Raw genomic sequence first — 14,215 nt, 5'->3', positions numbered from 1 at the left:
AAAGGGGGGGGGGGATCTTTAAAACAACTGAACAACAACGTACTACCCAGCACAAACCCAGCCAGAAACTGCACAACGTCAAAAAGCAAGGAAGTGCTTCTCTGCACTTAATGACATTTCCGAGAGCCAATAGTTATCCTCGGAAAAGTTGACCAAGACAGGTTAAATAATTTAATAAGGACCTGCTTGTAATTATGTTATTTACAAGGTATGACAGAGGGTGGGAGCAGGAGCCAGAGCGGCTCACGGAGCAATGGGCGGGTTTGGGTGACCCCTGGAGCTCGGAGTTTGAATTATGGAGATGGGGGGCCGAGAGGTGAAGATGGACTAGAGGAGAACAAGGTGACTTTTCACCCCAACACATTTAACTTTTAAATTCAAATAAACGTCTCCTGTTACTAGACCATCACACTGGAAAGGGGGAAGAGTGAACTAATCAAGCCCCACTCACTGGGCTTTGGAAAGGAGTTAGTTGCCATTGTTACAGGGAGAAAAAAAATCAATGAAATGATTCCAAGGAGAGAGAGAGAGAAACAAAAAACAAAACAAAAAAACGCATTTAAAAATACACGGAAAGGGGCATCTCGGAATTTTTCTGTCAAATATTAATTACCATAATTAATTAAGAGAGAATCTGAATCCCATCACAAGCCATTTAATAAAGCATATCTGTCCTGTTCTAATGACGACCTAAACTATTTCACCAATTGCTTCATTTATTCCAATAAATATGGAATTCTCATTAGCATGTCAAGGAAACTAAGTGAAAAACAAAAACACACAGATCCATTTGTCAGTCTGCTAGTCTCTGAACCCCGGGACAAGCCCAGCTGAGCAGTGAAAACTCATGCAGACACTTAAACTTTCTCACCTGTTTGGTCATGGAATCTATGAGGCGAACATACAGATCCTGCTCCGTTCTCACTCCTGCAAGAGACAGAGAGAGAGAGAGAGAGAGAGAGAGAGAGAGAGAGAGAGAGAGAAGTACCCATCAGTTTAGCAAGGGCACCCGGGCACAGGAAGTCCAGGGCTCAGGGACTGCAGCCGCGTGATGCAGCAAACTTAAGGCTTGGCCTTTTAAAAGGCAAGAAAGAAAACCCCAATCGCTTCTCGCTTTTTTTTTTTTCTTTTCCTAATTAACCTTAGGACTCCCAGGGTTTGCCTTGAAAGGTGCAAGAAATGTGCCCAGCTGAGTGCAGGCCTGGCTGCCATACCCACAGGCCCATGTGGTCATTTATTTTTAGAAAACAGAAAGCAAGATATGGAAACAGAGTCTGAACTCTTTCTAACGTCTCTCGAGGATTTTTAAGAACCTGGAGCCCGGGCAGCAAGTTACGCCCGGTTTACCCGAGCCACCCCCATCTCAATAATTAACATTAATTTGCAAAATTGAAAAAAGTCACTTAGAAGTGATGTTCAGCTGGAGCGCCTATCGACCCGCTTTTTACTTTCTACTTCAAGCCCTACCGGTTAATCATGTGAAGTGCCATCGACTTATTGATCGTTTATGTTTTGTTTTCCTTCTATGCCATGAGAAGATTTCGTGTTTACATCCATGTCATTTTAATCTCAAAATCTTTATGTCCTTTAAGCATCTCGGGCAAGGAGAGAGCGAGGGAGCCGGGCAGGGGCGGGGAGGCAGCGGCAGCGGCCACTTACCATTGCTGTACAACAGCTGGAGTTTATAGTGGATGCCGTTGTTGGTTTTCTCGTTGTTGGGCTCCTGAAAGTAACGACAAATAATTGCATTTAGTGCGGCCGGCGTCCGCGCGGCCACCGCGCTCGGTCCCCCTGCACGACCGAGGCCCCCCGGCCTCACGCAGCGCAGGATTCCTAGCTCGGAGCGGCGCGGTGATGTCACTGTCCTGCTCGCAGCCCGCGCCCTCCTGGCCCCGCGTGAGTCCGGGGGCGCGCGGGAGTCGCGCAGCCCTCCGCGGGCCGGCGGGCGCACGTGGCGGCGGGGGCGCCTGGCGGAGCCGTCCCCGCCGCCGAGGGGGCTCTCCGCGCCACCGCGCCGGGCACCGCCTGCCTCCCACTTCTGGAAAGATGGAGGGTGTGATTGTGTGCTCGCACTTACTTTCTCTTTCTCCACAAAGTCCACAAAAGCGGTCCTTTCGATCTCCACCGGCTGCCCCTGCCTGTCGTAGAGCGCCAGCACGAAGTGGAAGAAATTGGATTTCCGGAGGTTGGAGGGCGGCTGCTTCTCGAAGTGCGCCCGCGCCAGCCCCACGCCGCTGCGGGAGGAAAGAGACAGCGGCCCGGTGAGCAGCGCAGCGCCGGCCAGCGGCGGGGACGCGGCGGGGCCGGGGCGCGCGGGGCCGGCCGGTACGTACCTCTGGGCGGCCGTGTTGGCGTCCACCACCCCCGCCGTGTGCATCCACGAGCGCACCGGGTTCATGCCGCTGCCCAGCGGCTCCTCCTTCATGGTCGTCCCCCCGCGCGGAATATTCTCCTGAATCCCAAACATGAAAACTGCTGGCGGCGGCCGCAGCTCCCGGCCGACAGCGCTTCCGCGAGCAGCGGCGCTCGGGGCTCGGCGGCAGGCGTCTGCCCTGGCCGCGCTGGCCCTGCTCGGCGCCTGCGGTCCGGCCCGCCGCCGGCTTCAGCCCGTCCCGGGCAGGCACGACATACACCGGCGGCCGGGCGCTCCGGACGGCCGGGGGGCGCGGGGGCGGCGACACCGGCGGCGACACCGGTGGCGGCGCGGCGCCCCGGAGAAGCGGGAGAAACAGGACGCGCGGCCGCGGCGCTGGCTGTTGTTGTTGTTGTTTGCAGGCGCGCTCAACGTGGTGTCATCCTAGCCGGGCGGCGTCCGCGGCTGCAGGACACTGCGGGATCGTCCGCTTCTGGCGCGGCCCGCCTGCTCCAAAGACAAATAAACGGGGCAGTGAGTGCCGCGGCGCAGTCCCGGGCGCAGGCGGGGCGCGGCGGGGCCTGGAGCGGCGCGCGCAGCGGACGGAGGCGCACAAAACTCAGCCCTCTCTCCCCGAGGAATGGACCCTTTCCCGGGAGCCAAAACTCGAAGCCCCCGGGAGCCGCGCTGTCAGAAGGTGACGTCGGGGGGCGGTGCCTGCGCCATATATGGGAGCGGCCGCCCCTCGCCGCGCCCCTCGCCGCCGCCGCCGCGCTCGCCGACTGACTGCCTGACGGCGCCGCGAGCCGGCCCGAGCCCCGCGAGCCCCGCGAGCCCCGCCGCCGCCGAGCGCCACCCAGCGCCGCGGCCGCCCCGGGCTACGCGCCGCGGCTCCTCGCGCCCACCCGCAGCCTGGGAAGTTCCTACTCGCCCAAATAAATCTTGAAATGAAACAACCAGTGCACGATGGCAGCCTGGCCCCCCTAATTCCTCCTCCCCGATTCAGAGAGACAGTCAGAACACGGTGGAAAGGAGGGGGTAACATGCCCAGGCACCCCGAGTTGTCCAAATGCATGCCATAAATGCAAGGGGCCGCAGCTCCCTCTGGGGCGGCCCGAAGAGAAAAGGGGAAAGTGAGAAGAGGCGAGCAGGCCGCAGGGAGGCAGCCGGAGGGGCCAGCGAAGGGCTGGGGGCGGCAGTGGGGGGAGCAGGGCGCCCAGCCTAGGCGGGGCCGAGCTCAGCCTGGTTTCCACGCAGACCTGAGGCTGCTGGAGGGGGCCGGCCCGCCCCCGTCTGGGCCTCGCCAGACGCCAGTGTTTGCTGCCGGGGAGGCCGCCGAATGCCGGGCTGGGGCCCACGTCGGAGGCGGACTCTGCCAGATGCTCTCTCTTTCCTGGTGGCCACGGGAGACCCCGGCCCCCGGCCTGTCCTTAGCCGCGGCGAGTAACAAAGAAGGCTCCGGGCGCTCGGGCTGGCAGGAAGCGCGCCGGGCTCTCGGGCGACCTGGAGCCGGGTGTCCGGCGGCGCGCCCTGCGCGGTGCCCAGCCCTCCCTGGCGCCGGCCTCTCTAAAAGCCCAGTGGACGCCACGGGCGCTCGGGTCCCGTCCTCGGTGCCGCCGGTCCGGGTAAGCGCGCGGCGCGCGTCTTCCCGACCTGGTTTCGAGGAATCGGGAGGGTAGCGGGGAGTGGGGAGCCAACAGCTCACGGGCCAGCGGCCAGGCTCCAGCAGCAGGGACTCGGAGCCCAGGCGCCCCGCCCGCCCAAAGGACGTCTGCGGGACACCGATTGCAGACCCCGGGGACCACCAAGAGCTGCCCTGGCACTTTCCTGCCAAGAGGAATCAGGCCCTTTTGATTAAAACAAACAAAACCAAAACAGGTTCCAGGGCGCAAGGGTGTCGCAGGGCAGCCTCTTCCCCCGGTCTGGAGTAACGCTCCCTTTTTTATGAATTGGCCGCGTGTGTACATTAATATTTTAATTAATCGGGAAAATCGAAGTCCGATTTACATTGTCTGGGGACCCCCACGCCGCTTGGAAGGGGTGAGGGGGGAAAAAAAAGATGTGTTGGAAAGCAATCTATTTTGCTGGTGTTGGGGGTTAATGACTATTGCCAAAGATAAGTGAATTATCAAAGCTGTTGCGCCGGTCCCATCTCAAAATCCATTACGGTGCCGGTCGTCTAATTAAATACGTAAGTATAATAAAATCATATTTTATGACTATTTGAGGGTAATGAGATTAGTCTTTAGAAGCGATCGCCACATATTAAAGATGCCACTGTCTATAGAATGTTAATAACCTTAAATCAAAGTGTATGGAAACTATTCACGATAAATTAAAAGAAAATTTCTGTATTCCTAATCAGCCCCGAGCTTTCCACCCACAGCAGCCCGGGTGTAGCCCGGAACACTGTCTTCCCGGAGAGACAACAGGGCATAAAGTTGGCCATCGGGGGAGGGTGGGGTTGAGAAGTGGCTTTGTCTCCGCGTGCTGAGCTGCTGGGGGCTCCCGCAAGGCGGCTGACGGGCCAGGCCGGCGTTATTGTCAGGCTCTGCAAAATGCCTTTTTGGGGAAAGATGAAGTTGGAAATAGGAAACAATACTTCCTTTGTCGCACACTTCCTAAAATGCCCAGCCCCGACTGGAGGTGCCCCCTTCCTCGCACTAACGAAAAGTATCATGCTTAAAATCATTTACAGTATCTTTAATTCAGATTACACGCGCCAAGGCGATTTAAATCTGATTACCAAATTAGAAGGTTTAAAAACAAATCCTTCTAAATCTGATACTGTTGACTAAAGAGGGAGGGGAAAAAAAGTTCCATAAGCCCATCGCATAAGGTAACGATCCTGCCCCAGAAAGAAAAGGGGTTTTAAACCTTTTTGACAACAAATGCAGCTGCCCCACTGTTTTGGACGATATTAAGCGAAAATGAATGCAAATCTGTGTTCAGCAGCCATCTGGCCCGAAATGGGGGAATCAGCTGCTCTCACAACAGGCTCAGAGGCTGAATCCATTTCAGCTCATTTTCTAGATCATCTGGTCCCGCACCCAAAGCGTGGAAAATACGGTCTTTATCATTCACCAACTTTATCTTTTTTGTCACTCCACTGCTGGCTCCGCGCTGTGAGCACAAGGACTGGCCGCCTGGGCAGGGTCTGCACGGGCCTGCTGTAAAGCGGCCTGGGGGGGCGGCCTTCTGGGCCCCCACCTGACCCTGCCCCGGATTTTCGCTTTGGTAGGGTGCGAGCAGCTTTGGAGAGGTGCAAGGGACCCAGCACCCAGGCCCCTAAGCGGGGGGAGGGGCTGCAGGTCAATTCCTGGAAGTCTTGAGGGAGACTGGAGCGCCCCCTGAGCCCAGCCCCCACCTGCGGGAGCCCTACCCCGTCCCCTCTCCCTCTCCAGGGAACTAAGGGGCACTGAGTACCCAGGTAGGGGAAGCCGAGGGAAGGGCAGGCTGACACTCTGGAAGCTGCGCAGGTCCTCCGAGGCTGCAGGTCCAGCCTCCGCTCCCAGAGCGCTCCCAGGGGCCCCCTGGGTGGGGCCTGACCTTCACTGGGAACCCCCAAGCCCTGGCGACTATGGCTGGAGGCCCCGCTCAACGTGATTTGCACTGGTGGCCCTTACGCCGCCCCACCGCCTCCTCCTCGGAGGGTGGGAAGTATTCCTTTTGTGCGGATTTACAGGGAGAGGCTTCAATGAGCCCCCTCACATTTGCATTTAAATAGCGGCATCCAGCGCTTCGCGTGCCACACACCAGTGGGCTCCCAGATGTCACGCCGGAGTCAGTCAGATGGCCAGTGCCCAGCTGTCCTCCCCACATCATGCGGGAGCAGGCAGTGACCTCAGAGAGATGGCGCCTGCCGGCTATGGAGTCCTGCTCGGGGAGCAGCATGCAGGGCGCAGAGCCCTGGCAGCGCCCGGCCACTTCTCAGGGCACCCGCCAAGGCCGGGCTGGTCGGTACAGCCCTGCGGCGCCCGCACTCCGGCTCAGCCCGGCCTCCCTGACAGTCACGCCGTGCTAGTCCTGCCCCGCTGCCGGGCTCACCAAGCCCCTCCACCCGCGCCCAATTCCCATCCAAGGGCGGGGGCTGTTCCGCCCCTGCCAGGCATGGACTGCCCCATCGCACCTCCTCGGTCCCGGGTCCAACACAGCTGAGTGGTGCTGGGCCTGGAGAACGGGAGCCCGGCTGGTTCCGGCCTCTGAGCCCCCCAGAAATTTCAGCCAACTTGGGCTCCTGGGGTGCAGGGCCAGGCGCAGAGCCCACCCAGCATCCAAGGCACTCCTAGGCACCCCTTCCTGCTCGCAGCAGAGCGTCCTACCAGCCTTCCAAAGTGTAATGAAGTGCATTTCCGGCGAGGAGAAGCCCGGGCCGGTGGTGCGCGGGCGCAGACAGGCACGGGGCCCTCCGAGGGCTGGTGGCTTCAGGCCCAGGCTGCGCGGCCAGGCCACTCGGAGTGCTGGGAACCGGTGCGAGCAAATGCGCCTAAGGCCGGTGGTTCTCACTCTCCCGGCCAGTGCGGAGCTGCAGGCGCGGCCCGCCCCCACGTTCTCCGCGCCCGGGGGTCATGGTCATACCGCGCGGCTACCGGCCTCCAGCCTGGCTCCCGCCTGGGGTCCGGGCCGGCGCCAAGCACAGGCGGAGGCCAGAGGAAGAACCCCAAACCCTTAGCCAGACTGACCTCGGGCCCTGGAGGGAAGGAGGCCATAGGACCAGGAGAGCCGAGAAGAGGGAAATCCCAGGAGGAGGCACCTGGAAAGTGCAGTGAATTGCAGGAGAGGGTGGAACAGCCACACACTGGCAAACCCTGCCCGCCCCGGGTCAGTGATGCGGGCCCCAAGCTCTGCCTTGCATCGCGGGGTCACGCTGCCCGTGGGCCGGGTGGGCCGGGCAAGCAAGGGCTCCGCATCAGGCCACCCCAACCTGTGAAGTTTCGCACAAAGGTGGGGAGGCCAGGTTCAGGTTCGGGTGGGTTTGTCAGGCCCAGGGAAGGCGCCTTCGCTCTCTGCGCTGAGACGGAGGCCAAGGGGCCCTCCAGAGACATGTGGTGACTGAACCCAAGCCAGGCCGGAGTCCCGCTCACTCTGAGAGGCAAGTAACTGGGCACCGTGCCCCGAATGCATGGGGAGCACCAGCGGCCTCCTCTCTCCTGTGCTGGGAGGTGGGAGGCCTGGCAGGATTCACAGGTAAAACGCAGATGCTGAAGGGTCCCACACACACCCACCCCCCATCATTCTGTGAGGCTAAGGTTCCTGAGCCCAGACCCAAGGACTGCAAAGGGAACAATTCTCCCGGTGAGAACATGCAGGCAGGCGCCTCCTGCCAAGGCGGCCAAATTTGACAAACAGCGCCTCCTGGGGTGGGGAGAGCAGAGTGCCGCGGAGCAGCGCCCGCTCCCAGCTACCCCGGGGGCAGGTGGCCACCGCGGCTCCCTGCTGGCCCCAACAGCTGGGCGGCGGCCCCTGCGTGTCCGGTGCACCTAGGCCTCGCTGACCTCGTGACCCCCAGAGCACGCACCCGCCTCCTGGTCCTAATTGCCTCCCCCGCCCCACCCACACACACGTGCATCTGCAAAGGCGGAACAAGGCCCAGGAGGCCGCGTCCACGCCCTTGCTGGCAAGAAAGTCGAGCTCCAAGTGGCCGGCTGTGTGAGGGGCAGTGGACACACATGCAATTCGCTCACTCACTCCCTGGAAAATCCAGGGCGCACCTCGGCTCCTGCAACATGCGGAATTAGAAATCGAACCGTTTATTGTCTCCTAACTTTTCTCTCATTCTTTTGGTCACTCACTGTGGCTGCCCCCACTGTTCTGAGTGGGCCCTGGGGGCTCCTCAGCCAGACCACGAATCCTCAAATCAAACACTCGCTTTCAGAAAGCCAGGTTTCTCTCAACGCACCCCGCAACCTAAAAGGCTGCCCCTCCGTGAGAAGCTCAGAGGAGCACCCAGCTGGGAAAGGACAGCTGGTGCATGGCGGGGTCCCTGGGACCCGAAAAGGTGCAGCCACTTAACAAAGCCAGATTTCCCGAGGCGCGTTCAGCAGCGCCCCAAGGCAGGGGAGCAGGCTGCGCCAGAGCAGGCACCTGGACGCCAATGCCGCCGCCCCCTCCAGTGCACAAAGCAAACTTCCCCCAGAGTCGCTTCTAGACAGAGCCGGGCGTGCGGAATGCGCCAATCAACACCTAAACAGACCCAAACTGTAGGAACACGGATCGATCAGATAATTTCAAATATTATAATTGGCTTTAATTAAACACACTGCGTTCTAATTAACTCTGAAATTTTAGCATGCTTTGGGACACTGGTGTCTGATTTGATATTGTCAGTCCAGATGTCCTAATAAAATTCAATCCTCCACTCAAGACTTCAATATTCACTAAGAACAAAATGCAAATTAAATGTAAAACCTAAAGTATCGCCAAAGGTATAATCAAGAAAGGTGTCTCCAAACTTCTCACTTTTTATTACGCAGTAGTTTAAAAATGCAGATTACATCCTAACAAGACCTCTCGGCTCGCAGTAAATCTTAACTCTTTCCTGGGCAGAAGGCAGTGCCTGGCGACTGCTTCGAGGCAAAGGAGGGGGCAGGCAGACCCCTGCACAGAACTGAATACCCCTCACCTGGGAGCCACGGGAACGCAAACGTTCTCCAATGGAATTCTGGTTGGCAACCCCGGTTTGCTAACACGGGCAAAGGTGCTGGGGTGGTAGAAAACCAAGGGTAGGAGTGGACAGAATGGGTTGGGGATTGGCGTCCTCTTCGGCCACTCCTTAGCCGCACCTGAATGGCGCGTACACATCCATTCCCGGGAGCGAAAGTAGGGCGGGGACCGGCAGCGGCCGGGTCTGGCCAATCCGCCCGGGAATTGTCTCCGCTTCGGGGACAGCGAGGACGAAGAACGGGAGCGGAGCGAGAGCACCTCTGCCCTTGGACAGAAATGTGTCAAGCACCTCTTCCCTTGAGCTCACGTTCGCACAACTTCTAAGTGATCCGCGAGCGGGTCGGGTCCGGCGGGGCGACGCGGCGGGATGACCCGTCCAGGGAAGCCCCGCGCAGGCCCTGCGGGGGGCGCAGGAGGCGCCTTTGGCGACGCATTTAGCCAAGACGCGATTCTTTACCAATCTGAAGGTCTGCTAAATTTGCAGTCCAAAATGAGTCCGTTAAAAGGAAGCTATTCACGTTAAACGTGTGTCTGTTTCCCATACTAATGGAGTCACTTAAAACTGTTGCTAATTTAACTTTTTAAAAGGCCACACGGTGGAAATTTGCATTTTCTTTAGGATATTGAAATGAAGAGAAAGCTGCTGGGTGGTGAGGCTGCCCAGGGCATAGCTAGGGGCCATGCAGAAATAAAAACAGAGAAAGAAAAGAAGAAAGAAAGAAACCCGCTTCTCTTCTAGACTATTAATAAGCAATTTGTCCCGCTGAAATTTACATTGCAAAGCGGAGGACGCCGCCAATCTAGGCAGCGGGGCGGCGCGGGCGCGGGCGCGGGCGGGACGGCCTCTGGGCGGTTCTGGCCGCCCTGGGGGGTGATCTCTGGGCAGCTTTGAACTTGGTGTCCTTGCCGCCGCGCCGCCGACCCTCGCCCGCACCCACGCGCATCTCCATTCCAGTGCCCCGCCCGGGCCGCGCGCCCGCAGAGCCGGGAATGGGGCTGCGCTGTCGCCACCAGGCCTGAGCCCCAACCGGGTTGGAGTCTCCCCGGGGAAACCCCTCGGCTCCCAGGGAGGACCCAGGCTCACGGACCCCCATCCGCCACCAACAATTCAAACATTAAAATGCCAGCAATAAACTCTATTTTTTTCTTCGTGCTGAGCCGGGCTGCCCTGGTCCAAGTCCACGGCCAGTGCGGCGCCCCAGCTCCGCGCCCGCCCCGCGCCCCTGCCAATTCCCCGCCCGTGCGCCGCCGGGCTGAGCGCAGCGGCGAGCCTAGCGTGGGGCCAGGGCGCCATCTACAGGCGCCGCCGCCGCCTCCCTCTGGTCCAGGGCCGACTCCTCCTCCCTCCGCGCCGCCGCCCGAGCCCGCACCGCGACGCCTGCCACTTGTCACAATTACCCGACGCTCCCCGTGCTATTTTGCTTATGAAACATTGATTGCTTAGTGATGCGAACTTTTAAGCACTATATTAAAACTTTCCAAATAAAGGCCTCTCCCGCCTGCGATGTTTAGGAACACGATTAAAAGACGTGAAATGTGAAGATAATGCAATTTGATTTGTTAGTCTAACTCTGCGATTTGAGACTTGATGTCCCCAAAGACCAGGCGAGCTTTCCCCCTTTATTTATTTTTATTAAAACATCAATCTGCGCTCGAGCTGGGTGAACTCGGTTTCACCTGGAGAACATAAAATTCTCCATACCAGAGAAATAAGCACCGTTCATAAATCAGCGGTATTCCTGACACATCGATCAATTTTTGGTTGTTAATCCGAAAGGAGGAGTTTTAATTGCTTCCTGCGTTCTCGTCCAGGCACCTCGGCATTGGAACCTCTCCCTCCCTCCCTCCCTCCCTCCCGCCCTCTGCGGGTCTCACTTTTGCATTGGGGGAGGGGCGAGGATTGAAAAATCCCGGGTCCTTCAACTCAATCTGCGGGACCCCCACTCTCCTCCGCGCCCGCGCGCGCCTCCCCCGCGCCGAGGGCCCGCGGCACGAGCTCCCTTCCGGCGGCCCTGGCGGAAAGGCCTCGAGGAGGGGCCGCCCGAACCCCAGGAGGCCGCCCAGGCCTTGCTCTCTGGCCACCAGCGCGCAGCGCAGAAGTTCACGGGGAGGCCAGGCCGCGGCACCGCCCACGGCGCGGGGTCCCGCGTCCCCAGCCCCGCGCGCCCCCCGCCACAGCCCTGCCCGCGCTCCCGCTGGCGAGGAGAGCGCACCCGGCCTCGAGGGGCCCCGCAGTCCACGCAGCACCCCAACCCGCCCGCGCCAAGCGCCAAGTTCAACTTTGCTGGCTCGTGGCCCCTGGGGGCGGGAGGGCTGGGCGGGGAGCCCCCGACGGGATCGCCAGCAGCCCCCGCGCGCTCACCTGCACCGCTCAGTCGATGGGCGTCGCAAGGCGCACCGGCCGCGAGGTGTCGGTGACGCCACCGGCGGGCCGGGAGGGTGTGCGGCCCGGCGCCTGCCCACGTTCCCACCTCGCGCCCTCCCAGGAGAGCCCACGGGCCGGGCCGCGAGCGCGCCAGTGCGCACGCGCCGCGCTGCCTTCCACCGCGGGAGGCGGCGGCGGGTGAGAGCCGGGCGGGGGCGCGAGGAGATGCCCGCAGGCGGCCCCGCGGCCGGTCTGCCTCGGCGCCCTGAGGCCGCAGCTGCGCCCAGCTCTCGCCTCTGAGGGGGCGGGGAGGGTGTAGGGGCCTCCGGGTGCCCCCTGGGCCAGCGCGGGCCCCTTCCGCGGGAGGCCTTCCTCCGAGCCACACGGTTCTGAACCTGCCTTGGCCGATAGGGCGCGCCAGGTCCCTGCGGGGGGCGGGCCGGGGACACCTGTGCAGAAGCAGGTCCCTGGCTGGAGGCCTGAAGTCGTCGGTGTAGATGCCTGCGCGCCCCCAAGCCTGAGAGTGGGTGCCCCGGAACCGCTTGGTCATGTAGGGCGAGAGGACAGCTTCCAGAGTGTCTGCATGCTGCTCATCACCTCTGGGAAGCACTGTCCTGCCGGGAGTAGAGCCACCTCCCACCAGGGGAAGAGAAGCCAGGATTCTCCTGGAAAAGCCACAGGAAACTGCCTGTCCTGCTCCAGCCGGTTCTTAGTCGAGGGCCACGTCACTGAAGTGGCTCCGCTGCTCTGGGAGAAGGAGGCCAGGCAGCCCTGACCACCCCACTCCCTGCCTCCGGTGTCACCCAGCAGATGACCAGATGTGGGACCTCGCCATCCCACCTGGAGGTGCTGCCCTAGGCAAGAAAGGGGGCCAGGCTGGTGCCTGCGCCCCTGCCCGCTGACTGGCCCTGGGTTGGAAGGAGCTGATGTGTAGCCAAGTCCCCAGGCCCTGGGCTCGACCCTGTGGCAGCATTTTCTCTCTCTAATGGAGACCCCTTTGCCAAGAACCCGGGTTACCGCCTGCTGATTCTTACCTGCCTGCGCCCTGAAACCTCAGTGCCGTGTAAATACCTGAATGAGTATAACTTGCGTATCGCCAGGGTCTGTCTCCAAAAACAGAAAGTACCAGTGTGTCCACATGTGACCCGCGCTCGGCACCGTCCACTGAGCGCTTCTTCTTGCCTGCTTTTTGCTCCTAGAGTTGTTTTCCCCTCTTTATTTCCACCTTGTATAGTGAACGTTGAATGTGCTGAATCATGAAATCTGACTGGAAGGAAAAGTTATTTTTGGCCATTTATTTAGTAAAAAGCACTCCAGAGAATGCAACCCAGAAATGTGCTTTATTGTGATCGCTTCGTGTAAGAAAAGAACTGAATAACGCGTATTTCCCCTTTGTCATCTTCACTTGGGAATCACTTTTAATGTGAGCCAGCATGAAACCATTTAAGCAATATGCAGTATTTTAAGATATAAAATTACCCATGTTTTTAATAGCAGCTCACATGTATTGAACGTTACGTGCCGGGCACCCGAGACAGGCACATGCAACAGAGAAGTTAGAGGACGCGTCGCGGTCACTCAGCAAGGAAGCCGGGACTCCAGCCTCGGTGCTGCACTTGAGCCCTGGCCGTTACGCGGCTCAGCTAGTGTGGCTGCAGAGGCAAAGGGGAGGGGTTTCCGTGTCTTGAAATCACGTTGCACGCATGGAGCCTTGACGTGGGCTTTGCTCAATCAGTTTGACCAGGGGGGGCTGTGGAATGACAATCAGTTTGACCAGGGGGCTGTGGAATGACAGGGGGTGGGTTTGATCCCTCTAATGGTAGTAGCTCTCCAACCCTCCCCCTTGCTGGGTCACCCCAAGTTCCCATCCACCCCCTCCGCACAGTCTCACCTGCTCCCCCTGCCTCCAAAGGCTGTGGTTGCTGGGTCTCCTTCCTGCAAAGGCTTCCTGAGCCTGTGCCTCCTGCTGGGCACCTGCCCAAACCTCCCTTCCTCCAGCCTGGAGCTCATCCCTTACCCTTGGTAGGTCCTCAAAGACTATTTTTTTCCTGCAGGAAGGAGGAAGGTATGGAGGGCATTTGGCCACATATGTAATGATTGCTGATATCAAGGGCCTGGAGAGGAATGGCTGCATGAGGTAAAGGACTTGACCACATGGGTATGGTCAGGGAAACCAACACCCGTGGGAAAGAAAAACTCAGAGAGCTTGGCCACTGACAGGAGCCCCACCGTCATATACAAGTCCCAGCACAGAGGAATCCTTAATTGAAGTAGGATGAATTATTTTCTCTGTGCCTCGCTTTCTGGACCCAGGGCTGATGGCCCTGCTGTCTCCCGCAGATTCCCATTAGGCTGGGTTAGGCTGTGTGCCCGGTGGTAAGCAGGGCACTGCCCTTGTGGAGCTTGAGGTTTGGTGTAAGAGCAAGACGTGAGCGTCAGGGAAGCCAGCTCTGTGATGTTTGCACTGGGGGAGGCCTCGCTAGATCTGGCGGGCTAATCCCGATTCTCTCAGGCACGTAAAAATCAGCGTTCATCTGCCGTCGTCACATATGTACGCTTTGTCACTGGCCACTGCACCTAGAAACGCACATTTACAAACATCAATATTCAAACCTGCCTCGATATTTACTTTTATCTCTTTATCCATAACAAGCAATGAGCCTGGTGGCCAGTGCTAAGCAGCCAACAGTTTAAGTGTGGGACGAGGTGGGGATGTGACAGTGCCCGAATGGCAGGTGCCACTCCCAGGGCACAGAAGGACAGAGGGGCCCCGCCACGGAAACCTGGCGGAGGTGGAACTGGGCCCCCGAGCCCAGAAGTCAGAACTTGGTCCC

At 59.4% G+C, this 14,215-nt stretch overlaps 1 protein-coding gene across 4 annotated transcripts in view; it reads right to left on the bottom strand.

Annotated features, from left to right (window-relative positions):
- The window catches only part of EBF3 (EBF transcription factor 3), a gene marked incomplete at both ends in the record, with an annotated part of 114,028 nt that extends 111,561 nt beyond the window's left edge, over positions 1 to 2,467 (bottom strand). For all 4 annotated transcript variants that reach the window (XM_081105392.1, XM_081105391.1, XM_081105393.1 and 1 more), the window contains 4 exons: positions 872 to 927; positions 1,660 to 1,723; positions 2,078 to 2,234; positions 2,334 to 2,467. In XM_081105392.1, coding sequence (XP_080961518.1) covers positions 872 to 927; positions 1,660 to 1,723; positions 2,078 to 2,234; positions 2,334 to 2,467 — 411 coding nt within the window. The remainder of the gene's footprint in view (positions 1 to 871; positions 928 to 1,659; positions 1,724 to 2,077; positions 2,235 to 2,333) is intronic.
- Positions 2,468 to 14,215: the final 11,748 nt, after the last annotated feature.

Source organism: Myotis nattereri (genome assembly GCF_964212035.1).
Source record: "Myotis nattereri genome assembly, chromosome: 13".
Taxonomy (NCBI): domain Eukaryota; kingdom Metazoa; phylum Chordata; class Mammalia; order Chiroptera; family Vespertilionidae; genus Myotis; species Myotis nattereri.
Note: the sequence above shows the minus strand (reverse complement) of the source record. Positions and strands in the feature narration are given on the sequence as shown.